Source organism: Octopus bimaculoides, chromosome 3 (genome assembly GCF_001194135.2).
Source record: "Octopus bimaculoides isolate UCB-OBI-ISO-001 chromosome 3, ASM119413v2, whole genome shotgun sequence".
Lineage (NCBI taxonomy): Eukaryota > Metazoa > Mollusca > Cephalopoda > Octopoda > Octopodidae > Octopus > Octopus bimaculoides.
The window spans coordinates 137,120,694-137,141,380 of record NC_068983.1 but is presented as its reverse complement, the minus strand read 5'-3'; the positions used below and the strand labels follow the sequence as shown (position 1 = coordinate 137,141,380).

Below are 20,687 nucleotides of genomic sequence, written 5' to 3'. Positions count from 1 at the left end.
ACAAGAGCCAGTCCAGGGGCACCGGCAACGATCTCGCTCGAAAAAAACCTCATGTGTCACCCGCACAAGAGCCAGTCCAGGGGCACCGGCAACGATCTCGCTCAAAAGAATTCATGTGTCGCCCGCACATGAGCCAGTCCAGGGGCACTGGCAACGATCCCGCTCAAAAGATTTCATGTGTCGCCCGCACATGAGCCAGTCTAGGGGCACTGGCAACGATCCCGCTCGAAATATAATGCAGTTAATTTATTCCTTCACATATGTGGCTGTGTACTGAAGTAAAATAAGTCACTATTACATCATTCCTTGTGGAAACTTGAGTCAAAGATGTCTTTTAGTATTTAGTTGCATATCCCTGATGAAGTGATGACAAAGGATCTTCAGATGTTGGGTCTCACTGAAGAAGCAACAAGGGACCGGGAGTTGTGGTGATTTGCTGTACTTGAGAAGACACTCCAAGCTAAGTAAAATCGCTGTTATCCATATATACAGGCTTGTTCTTTACAGGTGCTGATGCCATATAAAATGTACTCCTGCCAGTGCAGTGTAAAGCACCTAACATGCTCTGTAAAGTGGTTAGTGTTAGGAAGGGCATCAATCATAGAAATCATGCCACAACAGACAATTGGAGTCTGGACAGTTCCCCAGCTGACGGGCTCCATGTCAAATCATCCAACCCATGCCAGTATGGAAAACAGACATTAAATGATGATGATCTCTGTTTTCTAAGACGAAATCCTGAGCTGAAGGATGGTCAATAAAATAAGGAGCAAATGAGTTGACCCAATTGATTATACTTCTTCCCTGTGTGCCATTGTGCCAAAGTTAGAAATTATTATTGCTGTTGTGATGAGAAGTCAAAAGGGTTATTTACAGTGACTTATCTGACTAACTGCTTCACTGCACCAGGTTCAAATCTTACTAGGGTCTGCTTCCAGCTCTTTGGAGTTAAGAAACTAGGTTACAGGCAATTTGGTTGATTTAATGTTCTTATTCCTCTCCTGCAGTAAATTGGCTTTATGTCTAGTACAAGGGAAATCGTTAGGGAATAGGAAGGTACAATGGCTGCGAGCCCTTGGTCAACTCTGATCATACATCATCATCATTTAAGGTCCGTTATCTTTGTTAGCATGGGACGGATGATTTGACAGGAACTGGCAAGCTGGAGAGCTGCACCAGGCTCCAATTCTCTGTTTTAGTATGGTTTCTATGGTTGGAGTCCCTTCTTAATGTCAACCATTTTAAGGAGTGTACTAGATGCTTTTTACTCAGCATCAGCACAGGTGCTTTTTATGTGGCACCAGCAGGGTTGCCAAGTAGCTTGCAAGACAAAGATCTCTCTACTTGTCATTGGCATTGTCATTTTAATGGACCACTTTTTCATGCTTTTGGGATAGTTTTGTTTTATTCAGTTTTGTCTCTTATCTACTGATGACTCCCCATCTCACTTCTGATTATCATTTTAGATAAGCCTTGGTCTTAAAGGTAGAGTGGGAGGCTTAGAAGAAATATTTTGTTTGGAAATATATACATGTATATATTTTAGTAATAGTTATAATGGATTGCATGGGAAATTTGTGGCAATATGTTTACTTTTAAAATGATAAAAGTCATATTAGCTGCTGATTATTAACAGTAAGGTATAGTAGTTGTAATATATTTGTCAGTGAGAACTGGTAATAAACAGGATTAAGTGCTTTATAGTCTGAAGATAATTAATTACAATTTTTTGTTGTGACAAACTGTAATGTGTTTGTATTGAGATGAAAGCATAATTTGGTATAGGATGAAGAGAGATAAGGAGAACTAACAGAATTATGGTGGTATTTAGAAAAGGGTGTGAAGATAGTTAATTGTAGTGGGAAAGATAACATAACTCCTCCCAGCGCTCTGAGTTGATCATGACCTGCTGTGCTTATAGAAGTAGGGAAAACAGTATGCTGGATATCTTTGTTGTTGTTTAGTCCCAAGTAGACCTGTGATCAAAAAAGCAGTCAGTCTATGACCTAATTTATTTTCTTGTGAGTAGCAGGGCCAGATTAAGACCCATCGAGCCCTTAAGCACTTAAAAGATTTTGGTGCCCCCATAAAAGATTATATAATTCAAAATGTAAACAATAACAAACCATAAAATAAATTTTTAGTTTTCAAAATGAAACAAAACAGTAAGAGGGAAAATAATGTTTATTTTTGTATGCTTCCACTTTATTTATATTTGAAAAGTTTCCTCCTACATTTTTAAATTGCAAAGTCTTTGATCAGATCCTCAAAATTAATCTTAGGTAACACATCTGCATCTATACATAGTAGAGATAAAGGCATCCTGAATATTATTTTGGCAAATTTAAAGTGATTTCTTTTGTGCTGTAAACCATTTACCATTTCTGTAGTGTCCCCTGCTTCCCTTGATGCCCTAAGCACGTGCTTATTTTGCTTAATGGTTAATCCAGTGCTGGTGAGTAGTATATCTTGGATTGCATCATACAATGTGTTCTTCCTTCTTAAAAAGTAGAGTGTAGTTTGAGGAGGGTTTGGTCACTGTTTCTAGCAGATCAAACAACCATATCTCTAAGATACAAAGAATGACCTTTGACGTTTGCAGGTTATTACAGACTTGTTAAATCAATGTGACATAAACTCAACCAGAATATATGCTGGAAAAATATGAGCAGGTCTGGATTGAATGCTTGAAACAGAGAGAACACTGTTCAAGGTACAGAAGGGCCAGATGGTGATGGCATTAAGCTGGATGGTGTATTAGGCCTATCACTATAAAGAAAGAGAAAAAAAAGAAACTACATTTTATGAATCTGGTTAGAGAGTTTTCTGTTGATGTTATTGTTCAGACCTAAGGCAACTCTATCATTAAATATATTCTAGCCATGATCAACTGATTAGGATATGTTCTCTCATTATTTTAAAAGAGACTATAGCATGATTGGAAAGAAAATCAGCTGTTATTTGTAGCAGGTTGTATGATCACGTAGAGGCTCTTTCATTGAATCTTGAGCATTTACTTTCAGGTATGAAATACATAGTAATATATACTCAAGATAAAACAAAATTAATAATCAGGTTGTTTTACCTCTTTAATAGTAGTGAGTTCGTTAATTGAGAAGTTTAATCTCTCCTACACCCATTGCCCACCTTCTCACCCAACTCTGATTCTCACTGTAAATGTCATTGTTATATTATCTCCTTCAGCAACAGCATTGCAATCATTTTAACTATGTGATGGACTGAAGTAATTATTATGAATATATGTGTGTGTGTGTGTGTATGTTTTGTGGAGAGCAGTGAGAGTGATGTGAGTAGCCTGAGACCATCAACATGTGTTCCTTGAACTCAGATATTTATCTAAGTACTGATATCAATAAACTTTAACTAGATAAGGTGAGTGAGTGATTGGTTGCATGTGTGTGTTAAGGGGGGATATTGATGATGGTAATGGTTTATACATATATATGTGTGTGTATGTATGTGTGTATATATATATATATATATATCATTGTTTAACGTCTGCCTTCCATGCTAGCATGGGTTGGACGATTTGACTGAGGACTGGCGAACCAGATGGCTGCACCAGGCTCCAATCTGATCAGGCAGATATATGTATATATACATGTGTATATAAATGCATATATATATATGTATATATATATATATATATATATATATATATATATATATATATATATATATATATATATATATATATATATATATATATATCCTCATCATCATCATTGTTTAATGTCTGCTTTCCAAGCTAGCATGTGTTGGACGATTTGACTGAGGACTGGCGAACTACAAGGCTACACCAGGCTCCAATCTGATTTGGCAGAGTTTCTACAGCTGGATGCCCTTCCTAATGCCAACCACTCCAAGAGTGTAGTGGGTGCTTTTACGTGCCACCAGCATGAAGGCCAGTCAGGCGGTACTGGTAATGGCCTTGCTCAAAATGGTGTATTTTACGTGCCACCTACAGATCAAGCAGGGCCATCTACCTGAACGGGTTTGTGTTTTGTCTACTTTCCTACTTATTAGGACTTTGGTTTTAGCTAGGTTGACTCTAAGGCCCTTCTATTCTAGTCCTTCCTTCCACACCTCAAACTTCTCCCCTAGTTCTGATAGTGACTCAGCAATTAGGGCAAGGTCATCAGCATAGAGGAGTTCCCAGGGGCATCCCGTCTTGAATTCCTGTGTTATTGCCTGGAGGACCATGATAAATAGGAGGGGACTGAGGACTGAACCTTGGTGGACCCCTTCCTCTACCCGGAATTCTAAGTTAAAATTCCAACAAAGTTGTCTTTGCCTTTTATCCCTACAGGATCAATAAAATAAGTACCAGTCAAGTACAGTGGGGTAGGGAGAGATGAAATCAACTTGCCCATCCCCTCAAAAACAGCTGGGCTTGATCCCTGCAACAGATCTGCATCCAATTCAGGCAGAATGATGTGCTCTTGATTACTTTCATGCCATGGAAAGTGGGTAACAAGCCTTCTGAGTCCTAGGTCTTGTTCTGCTTCTTCCATACTTTAACCTCTTTGCCTCCAACATAAAGCTGGCCCCACTCCTTCTAGGATTATCATCTTGCAAGTTGCATGGTGGCTTCAACAGAACTAGTGGCATGGATAAAGCACCCAGTACACATTGTAAAGTGGTTGGCATTGGGATAAGTATCAGCTATGGAAACCATGCCAAAGCAGATACTGGAGCACAATGCAGTTCTTGGATCCATTGGGTCTTGTCAAACCACCCAACCCATGCCAGCATAGAACACGGATGTTAAATGATGGTGTTGATAATGTAGGTAGACTGTTGTTGGAAAGTAAAACCTGAATAAATCTTGTTATTCCTTTTTCACAAATGCTCTCTACTAAGTCAAGTGCTCTTCCTATCACCATTCCTTACCTGTTTTTCAAATATAGAATTTTGTTTTCCCACTAGTCTTTGAAAATACAAGTGTTTTGTTCAGATGGTGTTAGGCAAGAAAGCAGAATAATAATGAAGGCGGCGAACTGGCAGAAACGTTAGCACACCGGGCAAAATGTTTAGCGATATTTCGTCTGCCGTTATGTTCTGAGTTCAAATTCCGCCGAGGTCGACTTTGCCTTTCACCCTTTCGGGGTCGATAAATTAAGTACCAGTTACGCACTGGGGTCGATGTAATTGACTTAATCCCTTTGTCTGTCCTTGTTTGTCCCCTCTGTGTGTAGCCCCTTGTGGGCAATAAAGAAATAAGAAAGCAGAATAATAATCAACCTATTGTATACAGTACTCAGGTGCACTACAACTCATCAGATGAAGAATTTATGCACATGCATTCTCATACACACACAAGTATATGTAATATGCATATATATAAAGGGCATCTATTCTTTACATTGGACACACTGCATAGAATTTCTACCTATTCGTTTCCTGTGTACCAAACATAATCATTTCCTTAGTAGTATTCTTTTCTTTTTTTTTGATAATCTACAAATCTTCTTTCTCTATCTCTCTCTCCACTCCTCAAAGAATCTCTTTGGAATTTGAATATTAGTTGAAAGAAAATCCATTTTAGGAATTTCACAATTCTTTTCTTTTTACTTTTCATTCCAAGAAACTCTAAGAATTCATAAATTACAGATGATAAACTATAAATTATAAATAACTTCTAGACCATAATTCACAGATGATAACCTCTAAATTACAAATAACTTGTAGATGTTCATAACTTATGAGGTGATCTTATTAGGAATTTATAACTCCACCTTAAATTTTTTTTCTATTTCTAAGCTCTAAATTGAACAACTGGCATCTTGATTTTGCATTTACTTGAAAGTATAGTAAAACTGAACCCTGCAGTTTTTAATGAAAGAATTTAATAAGTAATACATACATACACACACACACACTATATATATATATATATATATATATATATATATATATATATATATATAGATGTCAACGTCAGCATTTGTACATCCATATTTTCCATGCAAGCATGGAAAAGCAGATGTTAAAATGATGATGATATATATGTATGTGTATATGTGTGTGTAAACACACACACACACATATATGCATACAGTTACACACACCACCACCAACTTTCTAAAATTCTACCACCACCACCACCATTAATACTTACTCAGTCCTCCTTGTTTTTTTTTATCAGTTACACCCACCCACACACGCATATTTCTGTAGGTCACCAGCAACCCTTTCCCCTTCCTAACACTCTCACCACCACCACTTCTATGACCAAAAGACATTTTGTAAATATGCATGGATAGTTGTTAATTCTGTGTGTGTGTGTGTGTGTGTGTGTGTGTGTGTGTGCGCACGTGCGTGGTGGGGGAGACAGACAGAGATTATCAGTATTGACAGCTAGTATGTCAGAAGCACATATTTTCAATGGAAGAAGAGGAAAGGTTTATGAAATAGTATGCTGCCCTATGGGAACTGGTGATTCAGGGCAAAAAGTCATTAATTTATCTTACTAAAAACACCACTAACTAGGTATGAGCTTTAACCAAGGAACCTCAGTTACTGTTCAGGTACAGTACCAGTGTGAGGCTGTTGACTATAAGGGTGCATGTCGGAGGTAGGTCCTTAATTATTTCTTTTATTTTTCTTACTACCTTAACAGAACTCACATGTATAAACTTTTATGAGTATTCTATATTCATTTATATTTGTGTGTCTCTAACTTTATAGATACACTCATATTTGTATGGAAATCTTTTTGGTATTTGTGAGCATGTCTGTGTATATGTTTACACATGGATGTGTGAGTATGTGCATTGTGTGTTCACATTCCAGTTTGTTTTTCAAATTTTTCACCCAAAGGGGTGAGAGAGAGATTGTTTCTAACCTAGAAAATATCTTTCATTGGGATTTAGATAATATCAATGTGGTAGTTAAGAGTGTGTGTCTATTTGTACATATATATATGTTTGTATGTCTGCGCATACAAATGCTAAACTTCTAGAAAGTTTTACATATTTTTACAGTTGCCCTCTCTGATTTTGTGAAACTCAGTTAGTTTCTCAGTATTTGTGTACTGAGGCAATTAGTTCCAAATATAAGTACTGCAATAATTGTAGGTATTCTTTCGCTTGTTTTAGTCATTTGACTGTGGCCATGCTGGAGCACCACCTTTAGTCAAACAAATCGACCCCAGGACTTATTCTTTGTAAGCCTAGTACTTATTCTATCAATGACTTTTGCTGACCCACTAGATTAGAGGGATGTAAACACACCAACACCAGTTGTCAACTGATGGTGGGGGGACAAACACAGACGCAAATACACACACACACACACACACACACACACACACACACACACACACACACACACACACACACACACACACACACACACACACACACACATATATATGACGGGCTTCTTTCAGTTTTCATTTACCAAATCCACTCACAAGGCTTTGATCAGCCTGAGGTTATAGTAGAAGATATGTGCACAGTAGGACTGAACCTGGAACCATATGGTTAGAAAGCAAACTTCTCACCACACAGCCACTCAAATATAAATCGATATTTTGGGTGGAATGTCTATGAAATCTGAAGATGATTGTACTGGATTTTTTAGGAATACGTTAAGAGAGTTAGGAAATGAAATAGTGAATAAAAGATTAAACTGTTATTTATTTTTGACATGTTGCATATGTATTACATCTAATGTTACTAAGTGTTATTTATAGTAATGTATAATGCAACAATTTTTTTACACAAAACTTTATAAAACCTTTAATATTTACATTCTTTTACAATCTGTGACGAGTAATTGTTCACAATAGAAAAATCTTTCCTAGTGAAGACATTTAAATTAACGATGATGAAATCAAGATAGATGACAATGTAATTGAAACTAACAATAGCAAATTTGAGGCTGATGATGAATTCGATGTTGACATTGATTAGATTTGAGCTGGTGGTATGGTGTCCCTTGTATGTTTTACTGTCACTTTGAGACTTTGTAACAGCATGGCTATGCATGATGTTCTGCTGATAAGGAGAAAGATTTTTTCGTCTGATTACCTGTTGTTATAGAGCTTATCTTCCCTGGATGTGTATCCTTGTTCAACACCCAGAGAATACTTTCTGAGGAGCTCTTTTCCAACTCTCATAATTTTATCTGCTGCACGTATGCTGACTTGATCCATGAATGAACTTCAACAGATGGTTAGCAGATGTCAAAAAGATATAATGCAGCATTCAAAGTCTATTTGGATCAATGTTAAGCTCCTGTGTCATTGTCTAAGTAGAGGTAGTACACTACTGTTAATGTAGACATTTATAGTTAGTTAAAAGATTGGGAATTTTAACATCAGCAACTCCTATCTCATCTAGTGTCCAAATGAGTAGCATAGATATTGGTATGAATACTGATACAGCAAACACATTGTAGGCCACTGGCTTGTATGCAGAGCTATCAAAGAACCATATTTTTTAAAATCTGTGTTATATGGTTATCTATGCTTATGCATTCTTAGTTTCATGTTCCATCAGAAGATATATTTTCAACTACCCCTAAGTGCTTATAGAATTCTTCACCAAATATTGGTAAAAACCCATCAGGCCATTGATACAGATGTTATTAGACTGACTTGTAGAAACATTTATTCCCTTAATCCTTTGAAAGTGTTGTAACCATGCCAAAGCTCATCTTCATACCATTCCTATCATTGACCATATTCTTTTAGGTTCCTCCTCAAAAGAACTATACATGAGACTAATTTCTTAACCAATTACATGGTCTTGAAGTTTCTTCAACGAAAAGAGCAAGAGGTTCATTAAGTGGTCCAAAATGAAGCTTGGTGTCTTTAGCCCTGATGATAGTCACTAGAACTTTAATAAGTCAAAATACTCCTAGTATCCATGAGTAGGGAATAGAATTGAATGCCTTTCTTTGTAATCTAGCTAGTCTACAATTAAGTTCTTCCTATGCCACTGCCCCTCTTCACTCATAATTTTATTAATTAGAAATTGCTCAGCACATTTCCAAATTCTTTACTTCACAGTTGCTTGTTCAACTGTGAAGTATTGTTACTCCTAGGATTAGATACAGACGAGCTGTATTAATTTCATCCTTTCAATTCCAGCATACAATTGGCTTATAGTTCTTATAGTTCTTATAGTTCTTCAACATGTGAGTGGATTTGTTTTGAAGGATTATCAGTTTTATTTCTGCCAGTATCAGCCAGCTTGGTATTTTATTTTTCTTTGTACCAGTACTTAATATTCAAGAATCTTCTTGCTGCTTTCCTTACCTGAAGTTTCTAAATCATAACCTCAAGAGTATCACTATTGATACTGTATGCTTTTGATGTAATGTAAGGTCAATATTCTTTTAGATTTCTTTAACAATCCTGCATCATTTTTAAACTCTTATTTTCACTCTAGAATAAAACTACATTTCCCAGAAGGAACTTCTGTGACATTTATCTTGGTAAACTACAGATTAGTTTAAGTTGAATTTTTTACTGTTCCTTCAACAACTCTCTTCTAATGCCTGAGTTTTTCAATAGTAACTTTTTACTCCTGTTCGGGAGTAATCAATTTATTTTCAAGGGTTCTCTTTTTACTATTTCCAGACATTGTTTCTATTTTATATTTCACTTTTTGTCGGCAAGAAATGTTGTTATTTGTTTGTTTGCATGTGTTATGCATTGCCACATGACTAATAATCTTCTATAGAAGGTATATCATGGTACCTTTTTTTTATTGTTATCTTTCTTTATTTCTTCAGTATTGCTAAGATACTACTTTGTGGTTGTCAAGAGGGGATATAAATAAATGTCAATTCGTCAAAATGAAAGGTCATTGCACTGTCAGGAATATTTACCCCAATTTCATTAGTCACTGTTAACATGAATTCAGTGGATCTCTTATTAATGCTAATCAAATGTTATTTTTCTTGTAGGAGTTTTAAACATAAAATAACCTTTTCTTGAATGCATGTCACTCACTATAAATACATTTCAGTTGTTTATACTCTTCCAACTTAAAATATCATCAGCACTTCTAGGATCAATGACACCTTGGTACGAATGATCTTCAGTTTGATTGCCATAATTGCAGTTATTTAGATCTGTTATGACACATGTGCCATCTTTGTTATTGGCAGGTCTGATTAGGAAAATGTTTACATAGTCTTATTTGTATACTATTCACTCTTTTAGGAATAAACATATTCATCACATTTTAGAATCTTATATAAGCCTGGGACATATCATATTCAAAAACCAAGAAAAATACACTCCATACTTACAATTTCTTCTACAATTACAACTGAAAATAACTCCATTTACCTTTCCCAATGTCATTTTCCTTTGTTTTTTTCCCCCCCAGTGTTGTTGATCTCGACATCTCAAGCTGTGTACTTAATAATCAAGTCACTGCATGGTGAACTTGACAAATATCATTATGATCTTGAATAATGAATGTGATCAGAAAAATAAGTTTTTATCTAGGCTGATAGTTGTGGCATTAATGATGGAGATAATATTCATTGCAAATTTAAAGAACAGTTTCCTATGCTAATAATAAATGCTGTGTGTGCACGTGAGTGTGCAAGCATGCAAATTTACAAATTGGAAACCTATTATTGTTGGAGAGTTATTGGCTCCCAACTGAAGATTTTGTTTTACAGGTAGTGTGTATCAAAGGCAATCAGCTGAGAATGCCCTATACTTATCTAAAACATGACCTATAATCAGGAGTCACAAGTATGAAATGTATGTGCAATGAAATGGTTCGAATGGGAACTGAATTTGTATTGCCAACTCATTTGAGATGCTCCTATATATATATATATATATATATATATAAAAGGGAGAGAGGTGAGGTTAGTACAAACAGGATAGACAGAACTCAAAACATGAAAATATATAAACTTTTTTTATTCTTAATTGGTAAAAGTATATTGCAAAATGACTTAAGAGATGGGAATTTCATGCCATGCACAACACTCACAGCGCTTGAGTTGCTTTGTCACTTCTGCTTATTGAAAATAGTGTGTGTGTGTGTGTGTGTGTGTGGACAAGGCAAATTGATGATTGATATCAAATGAACAAGTGCAGAGGTTTGATGTTATAAGGATGTTGTGTTGTAGCAGACCAAGGATGAGTTTGGAAGAAGTGCCAGAACAGACAATTGGAGCTTGGTGCAGTTCTCTGGCTGGCCAGCTCCTGTCAAACCATCTAACCCATGCCAGCATGGAAAACAGACATTAAATGATGATGACCAACTCATTTCTAAAAATAATAGATTTTGCAGGCAAGATAACACGATGTATAAAGCATTGCTAACTGTATGTATCCTAATCTAAGCCAGAATAAGTTTATCATACTCTGTACCATTGTCCAGAGTACAAGTTTCTATTTCTACCGAGAGAGTATCTATGCTGTTGCATAGATGCTTACCTGCTAAAAATAGCAATCAAATCTCTTCCAAATAAAATCTTACCATTTTAAAAAAGTATACATTGCATAATATAGTCTTAGAGGACACATTCTGCACAAGTAAAAACCAGAATCTTCAAGTTAGGTCTGCTTGACCAGGGTTGATCTGAAGTTAAACAACGACTACACATTTGAGGTAGTGAGGGAGCCTCTATGTTGTTCAACCTGCTAAAATAACAGTCAAATCTCCTTCAGATTGCATCCTATATTGAGAAGGTTGGAACACTTTGGATTAACCAGTCTTAAATACTCATTGTTCAAACAGAAAGATGCGGTGGTCATAGTTAAAATGCATTTGATCATAGGTCTGTTCTGTCAGAGTTGATGTAGGGCTAAACAAGAACAAAAAAAAGACTATGCTTTTTCCTCTTGTTCACCACTCTAAATAATGACATATTCACCCCACCACCTCTGATAATGACACTGTGGAACTCGTATACGTGGTATCAAAGTTATTGATTAGAGTCATAACTAACCCAGTCGATAAAGTGGTATACTCTGTCACACTGTAATACAAGGATTAGGGGGTTCTGTTGAATGAACAGCTGGAATACTGATTTGAACAGATTAGGAAGTGCACTCTGATATGTCACAAAAGTAAGGTAATGAAAGTTCTGATATAATACAAAAAGTTGAGAATCCTTGTTTAGCATTAAATTGATTACTGTTGTATATAACTTGAAGAGATACAACAGATGTGTGAGCAAGAGATTTTTCAGAATCAAAGTTCAGGATTTTACCAGATGTTTTTTTCATTGAAAATCATAGCTAAGTTGAGTTAAATATTACTGGGTCAAAGCCTTTAATTTTTTTTAATTTTTTTTTATATATATATATTGAACAAATACTCTTTTGTTGAAAGACAAAGTGGAAAATTGTATTTTCTGAATTTATATATTACTAAAAAAAGGCAGCAGTTGACTGATTTGTGTCCTAGTCTGAATGGAGTTTAATAATTCATAGCATCATGAATGACATACTAAGTCTCTTATTAAGAAATTTAAATTTCAATACCCTGTCATTGTAGCTGTAAATAGATTTCATGAAGGAAATGTATTTTTTAGGCAGTAGGAGCATTCTGTAATAGACAAGTATTAAAGTAGCTCACAAGTGGTGGATGCAAATCTTTCTAGAAACCAGCATCTGACAGGTTTTCATAAGGGATAGATCAATAATGGTTAATACCTTGAAAACTGTGATGAACCCTAATTTTTTGAGACACTTTGATGATGATGGTGAGAAGAAGTGAAAAAGAAGTTTTGCTTCATTTTAATAAATACCGTATTTTAACATGTATAAGGAACCCTTTTTTGTCAAAAATTAGGTTTAAAAAATACATGGATAGTATTATAATTCCTTACAAAACATTTTTTCCAAATTTTAATCCCCACAAAGTAGGAGGATCCTTATACATGTTAAAATACGGTAGTTCATCACAAACATTTATTTTGACTTTTGGGAAAGGATCTGTTTCCTGTTGAAATATCAGATTTAGAGGGGAAATCAAAAATGATGGTGTGTGTGTGTGTGTGTGTGTGATGTAAATGAAACAGTTCCAACTCAGAATTGAGACTTAGTCATACTGATTTCATTTGGTGATAAGTTCTATCTGACCATCTGGCAGGCTCAGTTAAAACTGAGAAACATACTACCCACTGCCATATACCATTCTTTTTCATATTTATTGGAATGTAAAACTTTTAGGGTAAGCTGTGGCATTCAAAATTTTCTAAGAGCATTAATCACATAAATAAAATAATTCCAGCAATGAATTAAAACCCTGTTACTGAACTGTTTATAGAAAACCACCACCACATGACACACCACTTGATTAACAAATAATAATTATCCTTTCCATAAAGGCAGTGAGATGGCAAGAATGGTAAAGCACCAAACTAAATGTCTCACAATATTTACTTTTATTTCTATATGATCTACATTCAGCTCTTTCTAGGTTGACCTTGTCCATAAACCCAGTATGGTGAGAACAACTACTGACAATGTATTCTAGTCGATTCAACTTACAAGATATTCTAAATAAAATATTGTTAATACTACCTTTTATGTATTATTGTTTACTTGTTTCAGTCATTAGATTGCACTGTGCTTGGGCCCCACCTTGAAGAATTTTTAGTTGAATGAATCGACCCCAGTACTTATTTTTTTAAAACTTGGTACTTATTCTATTGGTAACTTTTGCCGAACTGTTTAAGTTACAGGCACATAAACACATCTACACCAGTTGTCAAGCAGTGGTGGGGGACAATAACAGACACAAGCACGTGCACACACACACACACACACACACACACATATATACATACACATACACACATGACAGGCTTCTTTCAGTTTCCATCTACCAAATTCACTCACAAGGATTTGGTCGGCCTGAAGCTATAGTAGAAGATACCTGCCCAAAGTGCCATGCAGTGAGACTGAACCCAGAACCATGCGGTTGAGAAGCAAGCTTCTTACCACACAATCACACTTGTGCCTATCATAACTTTTAGGGCTATTAATTCACATTCAGAGAAGAAACTCTTTTTAATACTTATTCTACATTTCACTCAATTGTCCTCCAATCATCACCAGTAAATAGTAAATAAGTAAATAGCACCAGATTGGATTTGAACTATTAACCTCTACTACTAATCTGATGATAGTAATGCCATTATCCACTGTGCTACTGATAAACCCAACCTGTACTATATATCCAAGAATGAGACACCTAATGACTATACCAGATCAGACCAATAGAAATATAATGTAGATGTAAATAGCAAAAAATGTTTCAGCTCTAAAAATGAGGTTAATAGTCGGGAAAATTGTCTTTGATTTCAACTGGCAGTTGACTGGGTAGATTCTAGTTTATTACGACAACATTTGGTCTTGTGACCAGGCAAAAGAAATCAATAATTATTCTTAATATTGGTATAAAGGCCGAGATTATTAGATAAAGTTGGATTGAGAAGTTACATTTATGTTCATATTTTCACTAATGGTGATATTAGTAATTTGAATTACAAGAAATTACTTCGACTGATATTCTGAAGAGTGCTCTGCAGATTTAATAAAGCTATTTCTAGCATTGGCATGTAGCCTGGAATTTTCAGGGAAAGTGACATCAGAAAAATGCTGTGATATTCAATAATATTAACTAAATCTAAAAAAAAAAAAGATATGATACTCTTATCTATCCATAAATGTGAACACTGTATAAATAGAGAAATAATGCTCACACTACTCCTCACAAACTTTAAATTGAAATAGTCTCATTTTTCATATATATATATATATATATATATATATATATATATATATATATTACACTTTCAGGCAAAGTACTGAGATCCATATAACTGACTGTTCTCTTTCCCCCAAAATGTGAAAAGATCAAAATAAAAGAAACAGAAAGAAAAACCCATTAATCACTTCAGTTCTATTATTCTTTTGTAAATTTGCAAAATCAAGGTTTTTCAAATCTTAGTTCAAATCAACAAGATTTTGAATTCTGAACATACAAGACCTTAACTAAATATCACAAGACATTGTCCTATGTCCAATCCACAAGTGCCATAACAAATATCCAAAATAGTTCTCTACCATTTGTCTAAACTGTTGTCAAACTCACTACTGTTTACTGCAATGCCATAAGTTCTTCAGGATTCACTGCTGGCTAAGTTAGGATAATTGGACCTACTTTGTAATGAAATAAGATATAACTTGAGGGTGCATCTCTGCCCAGTAAATAAAGAAAAGTTAGAATTAAAAAAAGAAAAAAATTCTATCATCTCTTTACTATAATTTGTTCATTCAATGCTACCATAGTTTTAAACTGTGCTTGTCGCACATTTCAGTGACACATTACTTGAAGAAATGAGTTTCTTCAATGAGTAAGAGCAATAATTGTATGTCAGTTTTAATGACTAAGCTAGACTATGGGCACTTAGTAGCAAACAGCAGTGTAACATAAATAAAAATAAACAGATCATTGTTCATTTGCAGAATCTTATTTTAGGTGACAATTTTGTTCAGGCATTATTATTCTATAATATCTAAAACAACTATCTTCACCAATTTTCTGCTGTTTTCTTTTAATGTAATCCTATGGAAAATGTCTCTTGTTTTTTGGATTTTCATGTCTAGATAATATCTATTTACTGGATTATGTTGAACTCTTGCAAGGTGTGAGTATACAGTTTTATGCCTTATGAGTCTTTCATTAAATAGATGCTATTGTGTAATGTTGAATGTTTTCCATTCCTTTACTTACACCTAAACCCTATCTTTATATAAACTATTAGTTTATTAAGTCTTGAAATAGAAAATATGAAAAATTAAGACTGCTAGGTTTAAGGATATAGTTTATATGTATTTCTTTAGCACTTCATTGTATACATACCATGAGAAAACTTTGATGCAGTCTTAATATTGTTGTACGTAATGTTTTCTTGTATCCCAAGTTTGAAAGTGTTTCATTAAGAAAACAAGTGGTGGCCGTCAATTCAGAAAGATCCGTTTTGTTTGTTGTAAGTGTATTTAGGTCGTGGTGATGATGGCCTAGAAAGTAGGGAATTGCCTTAAAAATCTTAGTGACATAACATTAAGTTTGGGACCTCACATTGTTTTGTGGCTGACCGTATATTTGTGCAATTCTCTTACTCCAGGATTTCTGGTGTGTTGTGTGTGTGTGTGTTGTGTGTGTGTGTGATTTTTAAACTAGTAACTTCATGTTTTTATATTTGTGTCTATCCTTGAATCATTTTCAGATATTTCATCTTGAAATGTAGAAAATTTTTTTAATATCTTTACTGTTTGTCTGATGTGGTAAAGCAGTACATATGGTAGGGATAATTAAGTGATAGCCAGCTTGAATTGACCCTCAACTTGTTTGCTCATCACTGTTGTATTACGACAGTTTCTTCTTTCTTTTCAGTAATATGTGTACATTTGCATTGCAATTATGTACACATATACCAGTCCATAAACAGAGGAACAATATGTGCTAAATCTAAAAAAAAAAAAAGATATGATACTCTTATCTATCCATAAATGTGAACACTGTATAAATAGAGAAATAATGGACTCTATTTCATAAACCTGCTCACACTACTCCTCACAAACTTTAAACTGAGATAGTCTCATAATTCATATATATATATATATGGGAGAATATACAAATAATAACAACAGACGAGGACAGGTGGTGTAAATAACAAAAGTATATATTAGTATGACACTCGGGAATACGGAAAGTCTTTGACGTTTCGAGCTACGCTCTTCAACAGAAAGAATACGGAGACAAGGAGAAAAACACGGAGAAAAAAAAAAATATATATATATATATATATATATATTACACTTTCAGGCAAAGTACTGAGATCCATATAACTGACTGTACTCTTTCTCCAAAAAACTTGTTATGAATCTATTACTGTGTCTGTGTGCATGTGAAACAGATAGTCAAATTAAGAGAACAAAAAGAGAGAAGGCAGAGAGAAATAGAGACTAGAGAAAGAGGAGTAGCGAGACAAAAGAAGACAAGGATAAAGAAAGTAGGAGAGAGAATAAACAAATTTTCTAACATAAAAAATTACATATATCATCATTATTTAACATCCATGTTCTGTGCTGACATGGGTTGGCCACCACAAATTAAATCTATCAAATACCCTCCCCACCCACACACACAGTGTTTGTGTTAACGGAAGACTGTGTGCATAGAGTGGAGTGCATGCATGTTCAAAATGATGTTGATAAATCTTTTTTGATGGAAGTTAATTATTTTGTGACGTTTATTCACTGACTCTTTATTCCCCTACTCTTCTGAAAAATACTGGCTCGATCCACACACAAACAGTAATTGAATTGGGATATCTAATCCAGGCGTTTGCCGCAGCATGATGCTTCTTGCAGCATTCTGATAAATTATTTCCACCCTGTGCTGTGAAGGTAAACTTGCACAGTGTGTGGGAATAAATCAATAATTGCTGACATGGTAACATGACACAATTCTGGTTATAATGGAAATTGACGAAACAAATGTAAACAAAGCTATAAACATTATTTGCTAACTCCATTCTTTGATGTTTTTTTATTATATTATAATGTAAAATATATCTCGATTACAATGTAAAATATATATTCATTATAAATTGAATTAAAAATTTTATGTTTACATGCAGACTAACTTACAAATTTATAGATGTATGTACAGCTGCTTATTTAAAATCACAAACTGATATATTAACTCTCCAAAGACACTTAGAAGATCTAGGTTTTCTGAAGTTTTCATCTGAGAATATTCATAACATACTAATAGGTGTAGGCATGGCTCTGTGGTAGGAAACTTGCTTCTTAGCCACTTGGTTCCCAGTTCCATCCCACTGCATGGCACATTGGACAAGTGTCTTCTAATATAGCCTTGGGATGACCAAAACCTTGTGAGTTGATTTGATAGACAGAAACTGAAGAAGTGTGTGTGTGTTTCTCCTTGTCTTAACAGCATGTGATTGTTCTAAACAAACATCACTGACAGACAAGTAGTGTCCTTTATTTCCAATCTTCTGTGAAAATATGTTCAGCCATGGGTAAAAATTACCTGACTTGGAAACAGGTGATTGTTGGTGACAGGAAGTGTATTCAATTGTACAAAGTCTGCTTCAGTGAATTCCACCCAACCCATGCAGGCATGGAAAAATAGATGTTAAAATGATGATGAGTACTGGGAGCATAGATTCTTTTTCTTTCACTGTCCCAGTGTTCTTTGACAAACATGGCAAACTTAATTGGATTACATGCTGATGTTTTACTGGCATGCATTTGTTGGAATTATTGGTGTGTGTGTGTGTGTCCTTGTTTGCGTGCGTATATGCATGCATGTTTTTGCAGGTGGTAAGTTCTTGCTTTTCATTTGGATGCCTAAAATTTTTGCATATGGGCACATCTTTAAGAATTAGGCCACAAACTTTTTCTGATACTATCCATACATCTGGCTGACATTGGGTACTGCTCTTAGCCAATATATTTTATGTTTCCATTGATAAACAAAGTATATCTTCTATTATCACAAATTCTCTACACAAAAGTAGCACATCCATTATTACCTCAAAAAAAAAAGGAGAAAAATATCTAAGAGCAACATTACATTTTTCATTATGAAAGACTGTCTCTACATACATACATTCATATATATATATATATATATGCATAAACACAACGCAACATCACTAGAGTTAGTGTTACAATAAAATGCACCCAATACACTCTATATGAAGTATATCAGAGATAGTGCAAGATCAAGAAGGCTCTTTAGTCTGACCAGAGATATGGCATCTTCTCTAGTGTTGTTGCTCCCAGTACATTCTGTAAAGTGGTTGATATTAGGAAGGGTATTATCTCTTAAGCAAAATGACTATTTTGACTAAATACGAACTATTTTTGCCAGAGGCATTATAATTGATTTAATCAACCACAATGTATTTATTACTGATCTTATTTTATAGTAAATGAGGATGTAAGACAAAGAATATTAAAATTAGGCTAGTTTATAGGCTGTGGTCATTAAACCAAGACCAGAAGTTTTCTCTTTTAGAATGCCACATTGACATTTCTAATTCCCTTTGAAACAACATACTACAACTTCTCATATATTCATTCTCTTTAAAATATCTCAGACTTCATGCTGATTTAAAGTACATTTCTTAAATACTTCAAATTGCTGAGGGTTAATGTAGAACTTACAGAGAGAGTCAACAACATTATTAAGTAGTTAGCCATGATTGCTTTCAGCATTTGCAGAGGTTAGTAGATTAAATATCTTTTATTTTCAATGTCTGATTTGAAAGACTGGTTGCTAGCAACAAGAAGTTAGTATTGAGTCAAAAATAACTGCTTGTGACCTATTGATAAGTTAGTTCTTTAACAAAATATAGTTAAATAACTTTACCCTATTAAGTTAGTGTTTGGAACATAAATTAACATGAAAGCTCAATGCTAATTTATGTCCCAGACAGCAGCTTAATATGGTAAAATTATTTCAGTAAATTCATATTTTTCAAAATTAGTTTACATAAAGGCGATGTATTTCAACAGAAATATGGTGACAAAAGTGTTAACAGGATTTCTTTTTTATATTTTTATAACACACAAGTTTCCTGTTGGTTCCTTCAGATCCACTGAAGACCTTGAACATAGCACAACAAGCACTTACTAATTATAGTAGTAAGCCTTATCAATATATAATACATATTTACAGTTATACAGTGAGGATTCAGTAATTCTGGAGCATGGTCACTGCACACCACTACTCTCTTGACTGCTCATTGGACATCTGTTAGCCAGCTCTTATTGAGCTTATGAAAGTGTTGTGTATGACACTCATTCCCCCTAATTATATCTGGGTTCAGCCCAGTCACCTAAGTTTTGATTGCAGTAAGCACAGATAAATTGCTAGTTTCATAAATAAACTATTTCCAAATATATTAAACTAGATGTCTTGCAAACAATTTGCATATGCAGGTGCTACCAGTCGAGAACTCTGCATACCGGAAGCCAGCAAGTGTATGGGGTCATCAGGAGAGAATGCATGCCGTTTCAGGGCCTACCTCTCAACGGCATCAATGCACACCACCCCCACCTCACTGATATGAGGCCCCACCTGCTAGATCAACTAGTTATTAACTATAGCTCAACGTTTCTCTAGCCATCGCTCATCATCTCTTTTTAACCAAATCCAGTGGCTAACCTTCTCCACTGTAGTTTGGATATTGGTCATGGTGGTATTTACCTTACGATGAGTTAGGCCTAACGACAACAACAGTCATCTCACACTGTACCCAACAAATCCTCAACATCTGACTTTGATTGGAAAATGCTCTGCTTTCCAGCCTGCGTCTTCACATTCCTTGAGGAGGTTTACATAACACATTTTTACGAAACACGAGGTGATGCAACTCTCAAAAACTAACTCCCTAAAAACTTTTAACTTAACGGTAAAAATGTGTTTATTATGGTAGTTTGACTTCTAGAGTCCCTCTTAGTGTGAGGCATTTATGTATAGTAATGCCCTTATATAAATAAATTAATAAATATATTTTAAGGGAACAAACGATGGGTTTTTCCCTTATGAGATTTTTTTCACGCTAACTACTTGATAAATTCTTACAAAGAATTTATCCTATTATTAAATTATATATATATA

General features: G+C 34.8%; 1 protein-coding gene across 2 annotated transcripts in view; it reads left to right on the top strand.

Annotated features, from left to right (window-relative positions):
• The window catches only part of LOC106882992 (proline-rich protein 5-like), a 170,522-nt gene that overhangs the window by 103,660 nt on the left and 46,175 nt on the right, over positions 1 to 20,687 (top strand). Inside the window, exon 1 of one of the 2 annotated variants that reach the window (XM_052966567.1) lies at positions 6,312 to 6,598. The exons of the other annotated variant lie outside the window; for it this stretch is intronic. Coding sequence (XP_052822527.1) covers positions 6,516 to 6,598 — 83 coding nt within the window. The 5' untranslated portion in view covers positions 6,312 to 6,515. Of the gene's footprint in view, positions 1 to 6,311; positions 6,599 to 20,687 lie in introns of those variants that run through there. 2 annotated transcript variants of the gene reach the window in all.